The sequence below is a fragment of the Enoplosus armatus genome, chromosome 3 (genome assembly GCF_043641665.1).
Source record: "Enoplosus armatus isolate fEnoArm2 chromosome 3, fEnoArm2.hap1, whole genome shotgun sequence".
Taxonomy (NCBI): Eukaryota; Metazoa; Chordata; class Actinopteri; order Centrarchiformes; family Enoplosidae; genus Enoplosus; species Enoplosus armatus.
Window position 1 is genome coordinate 6,595,947 of NC_092182.1, and position 14,606 is coordinate 6,610,552.

Consider the following 14,606-nt stretch of genomic DNA (forward strand, 5'->3'; position numbering starts at 1 on the left):
GCAGAATAGTAGAGTTGACTGCAAAACAGAGAGCTTGAAACATGTTACATTCCCACGGAAAAGATAAGGGAGGCAAAACAAATTCACATTCTGGTGCACTGTCATTGGTCCTTTCAGCTGTGGGTCAAAATGTCAACAGGAAAGTGCAATTAGAAAACCTTCTGCTACTGACTGATTGACTTTCATGAGTTCATTATAAACAGCAGAATGGATGGCCCCTAAGATCCACAGCACTTGTCTTTAAACTATTTTCAGTAATATAAGCAAAATATAGGCTTTATGAAAACAAGAGGCAGATTTCTACAGCACAGCCTAAGTAAGTGAGGAGGCAGTCAGATTTATGGTTTACACTGGGGAAAGTAAAGTGAAAAAAAAACAACCAGGGGGTCAGAAAAAAAACAGCCAGTGAGGAATTGAAGGTGTGCATGAGCGCAGCCCTGCAGCCACTTTGCCTGACTCGTGTTAGAGGCTTCCAGCTGCTCCGATCGTGAGCAGACTGTCTGATTGGCACCAGAGGCTGGAGTTGAGAAAATGTAGAGAAGAAGTGGATTCTTGTTTAAGTAGGAATAGGACATCTGAAACGCCTGCCGCAGAGCTGAGACAGATTACAGACAACGTGAGGGAAGAAAGTAGAAAAGCAGAGCGAGCCAGCAGCACTGGTAAACAAGATGTCCCAGGGAGCAGAGGTGGCAGCTTTTTTTTTTTTCCACTCAAAAGTCTTACATCAGCCTTCCCCTTAACTGCTGCTGGTTTCCTGGTTGCCTCCAGTCCCCAACGGACCGCTTCACTCCCAAAAGACTCCACTCATGATTGCCAGAGTGAAAAGCTGCATGATGAATGAACAGGTTAGATGCTTATAGCCCAAGAAAGGTGGACAGATATTGCCAACCTCAAAATTGCGGCAGAAAAGCAATCTGGTCGTAGAATGGCACAGCAGCTGGTGAAGTTATGGTGGGATTTTCTGAAACAATTCTGTTACATTGGTTCTCTATATGTACCCGTTTTATCTCTCTGTAAATTAAAAGGTTGGGTGTCAAAGGGCATTCATGTGAAGCAGGAGTGTGAAAAATCAATCAATATGACCCTGCTTTGACCCAAAGTGCCTCATGTCTGACCCTGGAGATCCCTGCACTGTTTAACACTGCTCTTTATCCACAAGCTGGTTATTAAGAGTTTTCTCCCTCTTTGATAAACCTGAATTTGGATGACCTCAGGGTTGCTTCAGGTTAGGCGCTGTTTGCATTTCTAAATACAGATAAAACCTCATCAAAAAGCAGCAGCACCACTCCTTATATATAACTAACTACGAGTCAGGGGGCACGTGAGTGTGAAAACAGGTGCATTTCATACGATGGCTTCCTAATTAAGTCGCCTGCATTGGAAGGTGCTCACCAGGGAGTGCTCCAGGTGACTGTGACCATTTTCTAGCTTTGCAGAAGGCAATAATCTCACTTAGATCCTGACATACTGAGGACCAGGAAGAGGTCACATCAATGTGATGCATTTCATCAGTGGTAGCACTATCTCAGCAACACCTTCTCCCTTTACCCTTTGTCAATGTAATGAGGTTGGATGTGAGAGCAATAACACATTTTCATAGAAAACTGGATAAAGGCTGTCGAGAACCAACCCTTCAGGGAGCCTGAGTTTGGGAAATACATTAACTTTCTTGCCGAGAGTTAGATGAGAAGATTGATACCACTCATGTAGGTACGGTAAATATGAAGCTAACTCTGGCAGCTGGTTAGCTTAGCTTAGCACAAACAGTGGAAAACAGCTGGCCTGGCTCTGTCCACAGGTAACATGGTCCACCTACCAGCACCTCTAGCTCACCAATTAACACATGATATGTTTTTTGTTTAAAACCAAAGTCTAAAGACTAGTTGCAGTTTTGTTGTGGTCTCCACTGGTTCATAAAGTCACTGCGCCAACAAATAGCTCCAGCTCGTAACTTAAAAGACGTCTTTGTACGGATTATACAAACAAGATATATTGTGGTAATTGGTGAGCTTTAGAGGTAGGTGGATTTTGTTACCTGCGGATGAAACCATGCTAGCTGTTTCCTCCTCCTTTCAGTGTTTATGCTAAGCTAAGCTAACAGGCTGCTGGCTCCAGCTTCATATTTACCGTACTTCTCATCTAACGCTTGGCAAGAAAGGGGAATAACCATATTCCCAAAATGTCCAATTACTACTTAACCAGGATGTATACTGAACTAATTATCCAAAAAAATAAAGCTATGTGTGCTGTACCTTTAGCCTCTGTGAACACATTCTGTTCTTGATGATAAACTGGTGTTATCCTTGGTCATGTCTGGCTACAGTTTATGCCTGATATTTTCAGTGCAAAATGCAAAAATGTACACATAACCACTATGTATATATGCGATATGTATATAAACCTATTCATTTTATTCTGCATTGCACTTGACATCACATCTGGGTCCTAATCCCTAATCCGTTGTTTTTGATTCAGTTGGGAGGAGTGTCTCTGTCCTTTGTTTGTTCTCATTTTAGCTCTATTTATATGTAAATATTTGCAATGTTTAATAGGTTATTTTTTTTATGCCACATGTTTATGGATACTTGTTTTGTTGCTTTGTGATCTTGTTTAATGCCAACGTTCTTCAGGATAATCAAGGTGAATTTAGAATAGCAGACGTCAGGTTTTGCTAACAGACTGACAAAAGCAAGTACGTCTTTCTGTGTCTTTCATTTTACACCTATGGTCAACGACAGCACATGGAACAATCCTTCATAAAGAGGAACACCAATATTAGAATTTGCCTATCACCACCTAAACAGTCAGATTTGAATGCAACAATTTAGGCCTGGTCCCTGGGGGTTGTAGAAAGTAATTCTGGGAAACATAACAAATCAATGCAGGTTGAGGAAAAGTGCAATAAAAATTTAAATTAAATCACTTCATCACAAAACAACTCCCAAACACAAGAGACTGACCTGATAATATAACGGATCCTTTTCCTTTTTTCACTCAGTGCATCAAGGCTTTAGTGGGGTGGGGGGGGGGGGGGGGGTTAACCACATCCAGAGCTACCACTTTCCACACAGATCTGAGTGATGCTCCACAACCTTTTCCCCTCCGGTGTAGGAACCAGAAAATGTGACAAGAGACTGTATTGCATGTATAATTGAACAGCTATAGTCACATCAGCATTTCCCAGAAGCAGCAGCACAAAGATTAAAAAGATGAACGGCAGTGAAGATAATCTTGCTATTCCTATGAGGCAAGCTGATGTAACAGGTTGTCAAAATGACATATAGTGAGAAGACAGGCATGCCAGAGAAAAGCATGTGAATAGTAATGGGGAATACATTTTAATGTAGGAATTGTTATTGGAATGCCATAATAACTTTATCAATCACACCAAAAGAAAGATCATGATTAAATCAAATCAAGCTACATGTGATGGATATGTTACTCTTTCGCTCTCAGTGGCAGCCTCAGCAGAACCAGATAGAGAGATAACATGGATGATGATGATCACTGTAATATGAAAAAAAATATATTAAAATGTATTCTGTTGGGGGAAAAAAGTGACAAATTATGTAACAAGACTCACAGACATGTTAGCGCCTCTGTGAGACTAAGGCGCAGCGGTGCTTAAAGCTAAATGTCAGCTTACTTATGTCTTACTTATGAGCACTAAAGTATAGCTGAGGCTGAGGGGAATGTCATTAGTTTTGCAGGTATTTTGTCATAAAGTATTAGACGAATTAAAAATTTAAATTGATGGCCATCATCAACTTAAATTTGATGAAGAGTGACTTCCAAAGTTATTACAATTCATCCTGAGGGGAACATGAATATGTACCAAATTTAATGTCAATCCATCCAGTTGTTGAGATCAGTCTGGACTAAAGTCGAGGGGTCAGGTTTAGATTTTTTTGCTTCCAGAATACCCCTTTATTTGTATTCTCCATTATTTTTATTCACATTTACATTTCCCAGGAGCTCAGGATATTTGCAAGAGTCTCTAATAACGTATTACCATTATTACTGTATTATCAAACCTCTATCATTAAACTTATTTATCAGCAAGCATATCCACATATTTCTCTACCCATAACACATGGGTGGAGTTGGCATGAACTCCATATCTTAAAGCGTCACAGGATCATAGCAGTTTGAAGTAAATCAGCTTTTCTTCATTAAGATGCAAAGTTATGCAGCAAGGTGCCTGAAAATCTAATCAGACCGTCAACTCAACCGATGGAAGCTGTGGGGAAAGTATGAAGTTTCTGTCAGACGTCACAATGGTGGGAGGACAGAATAAAAGTGAATGATCTGAATGGGCATTGAATGATCGTGTCTTATTCTAATGTATAGGTAATGAGATTTTTGCAAAAAAGACAACATCTTTCTTCAGTGTCTGGCCTCCAGGACTCTGATCATCCCCCCTTTTGTGCCAAAAAAGAAGCTTCGACCACTTTGTCATGACAAAGGCACCACAAAGTTTCGCGGAGCGTTGATTCATACGAGATATCACTTAGGACAATGCAATGCACAAGAGTAGAAGTGAATAAGAGTCTGCAGTGTGAAGTGGTGAGTAACGACAAAACAGAACGGTTCCCTCCATACAATAAACACCCACCAGCGTGCATGCGTGCGTGCGCACAAGTGTAAATAGACTCCCTATTGAGACATCAAGCTGCTATTTGAGCACTCTCTCCAGTCACCACGCCATGATGGAGACAAAATGTCATGTCAGAGCAAAACACTCCTCAGCGCAGTTGGCCTGGGAGAGCAAGACACACACACATCTATATTACTACATTCGCGCACAAAGCCACACACACAAACACACACACACAGACACACAGTTGTACAGCAGGACAACTGCTGAGTCTAAGTGGTCTTGTAGCTATAGATGAATACAGAGAGGATGAAAGTCTCATCCGGAGCAGCACTGGAGTATATCATTATAGGGAATTTCCTACTGAATCTGACTTTCAGTTTTTTGTCTGCCTTTATGCATGACTGACCTTCAAATGTGAGCACGGCTACTACAGCGACATTATGTTCACCATCTTCAAGATTAGTATCATGTAAAGTGTTGTGGAGTGTTACACTTTCGTGTAAATAAACTTTTCTATAATGCCAGTATGCCAAAGTATATACATGGTTATGGACACAAAAGCTGTGAAACGTGATTGCACATGCCTAATTGTGAAGCCCTACGGGCATATATACTGTAGGCCTAAATTTTAAGTCGATGTTGGCACGATGCGACACAACATATTTTGAAATGATCACATTCACACAATTACAGCTGATCCCTCACTGACAGATACAACAACATGTAATGACTTAACATTGTAATCATCTATGAGGTCATTTGATGTTGCAATCCCAAACAAGGTCCACTTTTTCTGGAGTTTTCAACCATATTACTCTGCCTTCTTGTCAACAGATGCATCTCCATGACAACTGAGCAAACTCCATCCACTGATGAAGACCATGTGATGCGGTTGAAAGTGCCAGAGGAAGTTAATAAGTGGACCTTGAGTTGAAAAGTCCATGCTAATGTTAGCTAGCTAAGCTAACTAGCTTCCACTTTCTGAGTGGACTGAATGCAGAATGTGTCCTCCCGATGTTGAATGAATGTCTTAAATTGCTAATGGTTGATAACCAACACTGTGGACTTGTTGAAGAAGGGTAAAAGGCATCTTTATCAGCATTGGGGGCGGCTGTGGCTCACGGGTCCACTGATCATGGGATTGGCAGTTCGATGTCCACCTCCTCCTGTCCTTCAACACTGAACCCCAAATTGCTTCCGATGTCTGGCCAGCACCTAGTGTGATAGCTCGTTGCCATCGCTGTGAGTATGTGCATGAATGAGCAGCAAAAACCTTGTAAAGCGCTGTGGATAAAAGCGCTATATAAATGTAGCCATTTACCTTTTACATTCATAGGTTATACAGAGCTATGACGTTCTCCAGCGAGACAGCACGTCTCCTGGAAACACCGGATCTCAAATGTCAGTCAGCCGCTGTCATGGGAAGCACAGAGGTTTGAAGCTTAGATGCTGTTTCCACAGATGAGTCCACAAAAGGCTTTATCTTCCTTTGAAATATGGGGGAAATCAGTATAATTATAGATTATATTTACTTCCACGGAAAGTGAGGAGAATTGAAATTCCTGTTATATTTATGCCCTAAGTTTTCAAAATGTTGTTAAATAAATAAAACAAGTTTCCAGTTCTAGACAATACAACATGTACAATACTGTATGTCACATGATCTACAGAAAAAAATACTGCGTCCAGACATTGTGTTAACACAGCGAGGGCACGAGCAGGGTCAGGGGTCTGCTTCTCTCCGATTGGTTTATTGACCCTCTTTCCCAGGGTTTTTACAGCCCTTAATTGTGGCTGTTGTTAAAGCTGCATACATTACTTTCTATGAGGAAAATCCAATTATCATTTCCGTACAAGTCATAAATACTTTGGCTCATTTCAAAATGTACCTGAGGAGCAGCTAGAGAAAGCGAGCAGGACGGCGTGAGATATGGAGAAATACAGAGAGGGCTTTAAGGGAAAATATAAAATCAAGCAAAAACTCAGCTTCTTCAAGAGGCTCATCTTTAATGTATATAAATATGTATCTTTAAATGACGGCCGAGTGCACCTATTGCCATTTCAGCCACTGACCAGAATATACTCGGTATTGGGAAACAAATCCATTATTCAGATAGACTCTCCAAACAGTAGATGGGCAATTCAGGTTTGAGCAAAGCATCCAGGCTCTTACTGAGGACCTTTGTGTTGTCCTGTTACCTGAATTATTTATTGCCAAGCTGAAATACGGACCTGAAATAGCCAGCCATTGAAAACCTAAGCTCGGGGGAAGAAGCAGAGAAAATAAAAGAGGGGGGAAAAGAAGAAACAGGGACAAGAGAAAAAGGTGTGTGTTGCAACTGACAGATGACAGATGCTGAGCAGAGAGCCACTTGGTGTAAAATGATGAGGTTACTTAACTGCAGAAGGAGGCAATTAGAAGACCATTTATCCGTGTGTGTGAGCTGGCAGCAACAAGACAGAGATGATGGGATGATGATGTATTCACACACACACACACACACACACACACACACACACACAGACACACGTCCTGTCTACGTGTGTCCTTCATGTTCACAATCAAAGAACACGGGGACGGCGCGCTGGAGACACAGCTCAGACCCGAACGCTTTCATCAAGACTTCTCCCTTTTCCTCTGTGCTTTCCTCCACCTCCACACTGTTGCAACCAACACCTCCCCTCTCCTCGCCTGCTGCGTATTACTGCATTTGTTTCACTTTTTCAGTTTTTATTTGTCCCTCTGTACATTTCTCCTTTTGAGTTGTTCTGTTCTTTAACAGAAATTGTGATGAAGAACTGAGAGAGAAACTGCGTGATACGGCATGTGGATAGTGGGAGAGTATAAATCTGAGTTAATCCGTCCTGTGAGGGCAGATTGCAGCTCTGAAAGGCTGAGCAGCATATTGTCCCATGTGATAAAACCCTAATGGATACTGTTTGTCCTGCTGGCCTGTCTCTTAACATTCAAACAATGCATATGTAATGGCAACGATAACTTTCATCATCGATTCATCTGGCGATTATTCGATGAATCTTTTGATCTACAAATCTAAAAATTCAATTTCCCAGCATCCAAGTTGATGACTATTGCTTGTTTTTGCCAACCAACTGTCCAAAAACCAAAGGAAACAGCAAATAAACAGCTGAGAAACTGGAACAAGATTTTTATTGGCATTTTCTTTAAAAATGACTTGAACATTAATCAATTATCAGATCGACTGATCGATTAAACTTGAACCACATTTTAGATCAAATAAGTCAAAACAGACCTTCAGGGAACAAAACGTTTATATGAAGGTAAAATGTGCATAAACGTTAAGGTAAATGAACTGAATAGTTGTTGAACAAAGCAATGGCAAGTCCTGAATGTTGCTTATGCTCCTCAGTCTGCCCTTCAATGATTTAATCCACGTTGTATTTCTCCCGAAAGTTGCCAAGGAGGGCGAACTAGAACCACAATTCAGCAACTAATACTCCCTGACTGGCAGTGAGATAGATTACGAGAGTTTTGGGGCATTTTAAAGGTATTTTAAGGCATGTTTGGCCCCTAGTTTGTTGGCACACACACACACACACACACACACCATCCAAACAGACCAGCACATTTTGATGTACGGTATGCACGGTGAGATGTTTCCAGCGGACTGCGGTGAGGACTCCCTCAGGAGCGTGGGAGAAACACACAGCCTCAGAGCCCGTAACTGTGTCAAGCACCTACTCCCACCTGCAGCCCGCGGTTTCTAAGAAAACCCACATTCAGCTGTTGAATCGATATTTCGTGGAGCTCCGTGTGCCAAACAGCACACGGAGCGGCGCGCTGTGCCCTGCACGGAAGCAGTGAAAGTGGCCATCCTCGTATCAAATAAACACATACAGTTGGATATGAATACGCATTACCAACACAGTGTTTCCAATGTAGAATGATTTTTGTTAGAGATCCGCACAGACAGGTTATTATTGGATTGAAAATACGCTGCGTAAAAGTTCAACTACGGCATTTTCAACAGTGAAACAGGCGTTTTAATGTGTGAACTTCAAGTGCACGTTCCTACCACACAACGTGAAAGAACTGCCTTTAGTGATTGGAAATGGAAGTTACTGTTGGACTGAATTGGCGGAGGCTGTGCGATTTCACACTAAAATGTCTTTATCACAAAAACGGCTGCACACATAAAAAAAAAAACCTGAGTTACAACAGATTCAAAAACACGTGGATTCTTTGGCAAAATTGCGCGCTTACCTCTCGTGTCTGGGCCGTGAGCTCAGCGATCCATGTCCGTAACCTGTGTGCTGATGGGAAGCGTCCCCTTCTGTCCAGTGGAGCAGCCGAGCACATGCTCAGCAGCAGCAGCAGCAGCAGCTCCACCAGGGGCCACTGACAACAACAACACTGCTGCACTGTCCGCAGGCAGAGCTCAGGCTCCTGATGGATGACTGACTGAAGGAGGGGGGAGGTGTAAAGTCTACTCTCTTTATAAGGTTATCCAGATCTAAGGTTTAGGACTCCAAACTTGAAGGTGATGGTGGCCTTTGAGGTGGAACTTTAAAGCCCCAGTGCGACTTTTTTTTGTGGGCTAAATGAATGTTCACATTATTATGGGGTAAGGGGGAGTAGCCTACTGAATAGGTGAAAAAAAGTTGTTTTAAGCCTTTTACATCGACCCCCCCCCCAACACAAACACTACTTATACGTTATATTAACGTACATCACCCCTGTCCCCCCTGCGTTACATTAACGCACCCACCCCCTACTGGACACTTTACCTGGACACTTTACTTTATTCTGGTCACTGCACTGTTGTTATTTATCTTATCTTATTTTTATTTTTATTCTTATTCTTATTTTAGCTTTTATATTCTACTTATTTGTTATCAAAACAATAGCACCTTCAGACCACAGCAAATTCCTTGTAATGTATGTTACTTGGCAATAAACAGTTTCTGATTCTGATTCTGATTGTGACTTTTGTGGAGCTGCATTGCCTCAAGTGATGTCATTTGAGTCAGCGCCTGTCGGGGCTGAAGACTTCAAGTTTGAAATTTTAAAAAAATCTGGGGGTGCGGAGAAATGAGCTTACCAGACCCCTGTAGCCCGCTGCTCATCTCTGCTTGAGGCTACATTAGCCGCTACTAGCACGCATATAGCATTCTGACCAGACTGTACATAGTCGCATTGCATTGTGGGTAATGTAGGGGCTGGGTTTTGACAAGGAAAAAGAATGTGTGGAATAAAAAGAGATGGTATTGCTGGTCATCGCTGCATCAATTTTGATTGTTTTATTATCCATCATGAGTCCAACAGTGTCACAGGAGCGAATGCTACATCTGTGAAGTACTTTACTTTGATAGGAGTTCCAATCTTGAATTCAGTTTTTGGGGTGTTTTGTTGACATTTGGATCAAAGGTTGTGCCTCCTAATGACCACAGCATATACAGTGAAGCTATAATGTTGAGCTTCAAGGTCAAACAAGACAACAGGTGCATGGTTGGATATTTTCAGCTGCACACTGAAGTGGAATCAAAACCAAACCACTCTCCAAACAAGCCTGATCAACAGACTGACAACGGGCTGATACTTTAAAAACCAATCTAAATGCAGATAATTGTGTAGCTAAAATTCAATACACTTGAATAATGCCATTTAGGAATACTGTGAACCACAACAAATGTAGATTGGATGCATGAGAGACAGTCGGCATACACGTCATGACTCATTTCAGTGCAAAGAAAGAAATGGCACGTGACCAGTGATCACTTTTATGTTGTGTTTTCATGGGGGTGTGGAGCTCGAGTCCATGCATTCATGAGATGTGTTAATGGATGCAGTGCCAGTACAAAACATTATGAAAATATGAGTCATCCCATGATTCATTACTTCTTTACATTTAAACATCCATAACCCTCAATAGAAAACAATAAACCAGCTGATATCATGTAGGGTATTTATTGTATTTCACGGAAACATGGCCTGAATCAGAAATAACCACCTCTGACCATGTTTCTATATTTCCCAGTCATGATAATTTCTGTAGACAGAAAATCGAGACATATATGGCAGAAACCAGCAGATGATCAGACAGGGGAGTGGACCACAGTCATACTCTGACTCTTGACCTACTGAATCTATACCACAGACATTCATCTTCTTCAGGATAATTGGACAGCCAATTTGGTTAAAATCTGTCCTCAGCTTTTTGCTGCCACCTTCTGAGAAAAAAATCTTCAGCTGGTGGCAAAAGTGGCACTTCTGCCACCAGCTGAAGCCATCATCTCTCTCAGCATAATGGTTTGCGGCCGTCCCCTCGCCCCCGGCAGCTGCTGACTCTTCCTTCGTTGTCTTCCTCCGGCTTTCTGAGGCAGGGGCAGGCTGCAGCTGACAGGACAGTGCAGGCCAGGGGAAAATTAGGGAAGCGTGGGAGAGACAGCTGGACCTGTTGCCAATTACACTTGCTATGACCAGGAACCACACACACACACACACACACACACACACACACACACACAAAGCCAGCTTAATGGGCTCGCACTGCACATCTAAGTCCACTTGAGGACCTACTGTATGTAGACTTAAATGGGCGTCCAGGAACGGGAAAATAAAAAGTGTTAGTTTTATTTATTCATCTCCATAGGAAAAAGTTACACAGTAGTGAGTAAAAGTGCTTTCTGAGGAATCATTTGTGGTGTCAGTTTCTACATACATATGGGGCAAAAACAAATGTAACAGAGCAGGAAAGTGACTGTGAGAAGAGACTGTTGTAGTGTCTGAAATGTCAGCAAACTGTGACATGAACACGTAGAGATCACCAGTTTCAACTGTGACATCGACATTGTGTGTGCTCCACCATCGTCAGCTCTAGTCCATCATCAGTGGGATATCTTTCCCAGCAGCATGCTCTGCAGCTGCTGGATCCTGCTTTCCTGTGGCAGCGTCAGGCTCTTCCCTGCTTGATCCTCCTCCTCCAGCAGCTGCTCGATGTAGCAGGAGGAGCCCAGCAGGATGTGGCCTGTGGCCTGCATGGAGAAGATGGTCCATCGCAGAGCCTCCCTGGAAGCACAGCGCAGAGAAAGACGGTGGTCAAAAATAGCAAATTATTGCTATTTTTATTGTTTTATTATTTAATTTTTATCATCAAAAAAAATTTAATTTCGTGGAAAATGAAAGAGACAAGCATGACCAGCTGACGAGAAAATGACTGACAGGAAATATTCACAACCTAATTTCTCACATTAACTGCATCATAAAACTGGCCTCTAAGAAACAAACTCTTGCTCTGCAACGTGAACACAAAAGCCTCCTGTTTGACAAGTCTGCAAAATGTAATCCTCTGCGACTGAAGCTCCATGCCAAAGCTGAAAACCTGCAGATCTCAGCAGCGATGACATAACTCCTCCCAAAATTAATCTCAGTAAATTCTAGCCTTTGTTCTTCTGCAATCTGACCATTTCAACTCCGCCATCCACACGGGAATACGCAGTCAAATACGATTTTAGACTTAACATGTCAGGGTTTGTGCACAGAATACTGCAACAAAGCATCTGATATACAGTAGAAAGCAAAACAGAACTTGAATTGTTAGTGGGTGGTGGCATTGCAATGGTTGTTAATTTATGGACTAGAAACTAATTTAAAAGTCTCAATTTCCATCTGCAACTGGTTTACATTATTACTAGGGATTAAATAGTGCCTCAGTAAAGTCAGAAATGCTTTGACATGAAGAAAAAACAGACGTCGATTACATAATAGTTCAACACAAAAGCATAAAATTGGTTTCAGATATTTGGGAGGCTTTTTCACTCACTTGAGCATACTTTTGGCAGCGTAACAGCGCAGGTCATAGGACACAGAATAAACACCGTACAGGGTTGCCTTCATATTCAGGCAGCCAATAAAATCCTTGGGGTTGTTCTTGTAGAGGTCAAACGTCAACTTGGCTACATCTGTCCGGTGCTGCGGCCTGCACTCACTGAGCTGATCTCTAGAGGGGCTGTTCTGTGAGGCGACGGGAAGAGAAACATAAGTCGGGTCAAAAGGGTGCCGACGCTTTTCACTGGTGTGATTGCATCAAGCAAAACTGGGCCAAAGGACAACACCCAGCACCGCCACCAGCAGACAGCTAGATTACAGACTGGACCAGCTCCTGCCAATGATGATGGGGAAGGCAAATGACGATGACATAAGGTCGGTGTGAGGTCACCAGGGTAAACATTTAGAGGGGGATGCAAATCACTGTATCAATTTCTATGGAAATGAATTGCTTCTGGGTGAACACCATTCAAATGAGATAATACCTCTGGGTCTGATTGATTAATATTCAACTCCAGCCTTTGATTCTTCTCTAAAAATCATGAAAGAAGAAACTAATCTCTGGTGTTCGTCCTGTGTTCTGCCTTCGCACAATGACTGAGATATTGCTCCCCTATTCAGTTTGAAGAATAAAATATTTGTTCATTAAATTTCAGAGAATAGTCACTGGATTATTCTTCGGCCTGCAGACCCATCCATATTCATGGCTGCTGCATTAAAGTCTGTTCAGTCACTTCATCAAAGAATCACTGGCATAACAAATGCTGAGTAAAAGTAGATAATCAATATCTTAAGCATCTGAAGCAGCTGAACAGTGTCACCTAGTGGTTGATGTGAAAAGGGTCAAACACTATTCATACTGGATGTGGGGTCCACTTCTGGCCCTTCTCAAGGACCATGAGGACGGCGTTTTCGGGCAGCGTCTGGAAGAACTCCTCAGTGTCCACCCCTGTGCCATCTTCATCCAGCACCAGTGTACTGACGCACGGTGCACTCAACGAGTCGCTGACCTGAGAGCAGGCAAATAGATGGTAAATAAATGGGTCACACATGATCTGGGCCAAACACACAGTACTCATTGGAAAACAATTCAGATATGGAGCATTGTTACAGTCTGATATCGAGTGCGTACCTCAGTCTTGAGCTTGAAACGTGCATGAGGCTCACAGATGGGGCAGCAATAAGTGAGTCACAGGCCAGTCTGTCCGTGGCCATTTTAATCATCTATACACTCCAGGATGTCGCTCTGCTTCCTCACTATATCTTTAGTCTTAACGTGCTTTCAGCTGTGTGAGTCACTGTTAGATCATCATCCACCCTCAACTATGTCACAATTCCTCCTCAGCCCCTTCAACGCTTCACATCCCACTTCCTTACCTTGTTCATCAGGTCTTCTAGTGTGTCGGCCATGATGCCCTTCTTCACACTGCGGTCGGCATTTGTGACCCTGAAGGGCTTCGGCCGACAAGCTCGACCCGACAGGAGCTGCTGGGTCACGGAAGCACTGGCTGAGACGCTGGCTGTCACACACCTGAGAGATAAGACATGAGTAAACATAATAATGTTAAACCGTCTTAATAACGGGTGGCAGTGTCGACTGCCCCATCCAACTCACACAGCAGCAGCCCTTACCTGGATAGGGAGGACGGAGTCAGAAGGCTGAGGGACTTCATGGCGTAATCCATCTTAGAACACCTCGACCTGCAATGGGAAGTAGCATCAGTTTAGCAGACTTTAACGTCATCATTAGCAAAGGGTAATATTACTAACATGCCTCACAGAAGGAGCAAGTAGTAGCTTTGAGTGGGGACTGCAGCTTGAAAAGTTAGTAAATTTTACATTCCTACAATAAATGAAGGCAAACGACCAAAAGTAAACATATCTAACTAAATCTAATCTGTAAAAGAAACTCTGTTCTTCAATAAACTACACACATTTCCCAATAATTTCCCAATAAAAAGACACGTAAATAATCTCACAGCTATAGAGGGGCGACACTGCACCAACCGTTGTCCTGGCCGTGTTGGAATAGTATCCTTATAGTGGCTGTTGCTGCTCCTAACTCTCTCTTCTCTGGTCTCTTGTACCACTTGGACACTGAACTTTGTGCCGATGGCTCTTGAGCTAGTTAGCAAGCTGTCAGCTTTATTGAGTAATTCTCCATGATCATTCCCTCTGACCCTCCCCTGTGAAAGCCAG

The 14,606-nt window shown here is 42.6% G+C and overlaps 1 protein-coding gene across 1 annotated transcript; it reads right to left on the reverse strand.

The window, feature by feature from the left end:
- Positions 1–11,467: 11,467 nt before the first annotated feature.
- Positions 11,468–14,092, reverse strand: cidec (cell death inducing DFFA like effector c). The gene is made up of 5 exons (XM_070903301.1): positions 14,040–14,092; positions 13,785–13,938; positions 13,268–13,417; positions 12,403–12,593; positions 11,468–11,648 (listed from the first exon to the last, which is right to left on the reverse strand). Exons 1-5 carry the CDS (start codon positions 14,090–14,092, stop codon positions 11,468–11,470), a joined length of 729 nt encoding a protein of 242 aa, XP_070759402.1.
- Positions 14,093–14,606: the final 514 nt, after the last annotated feature.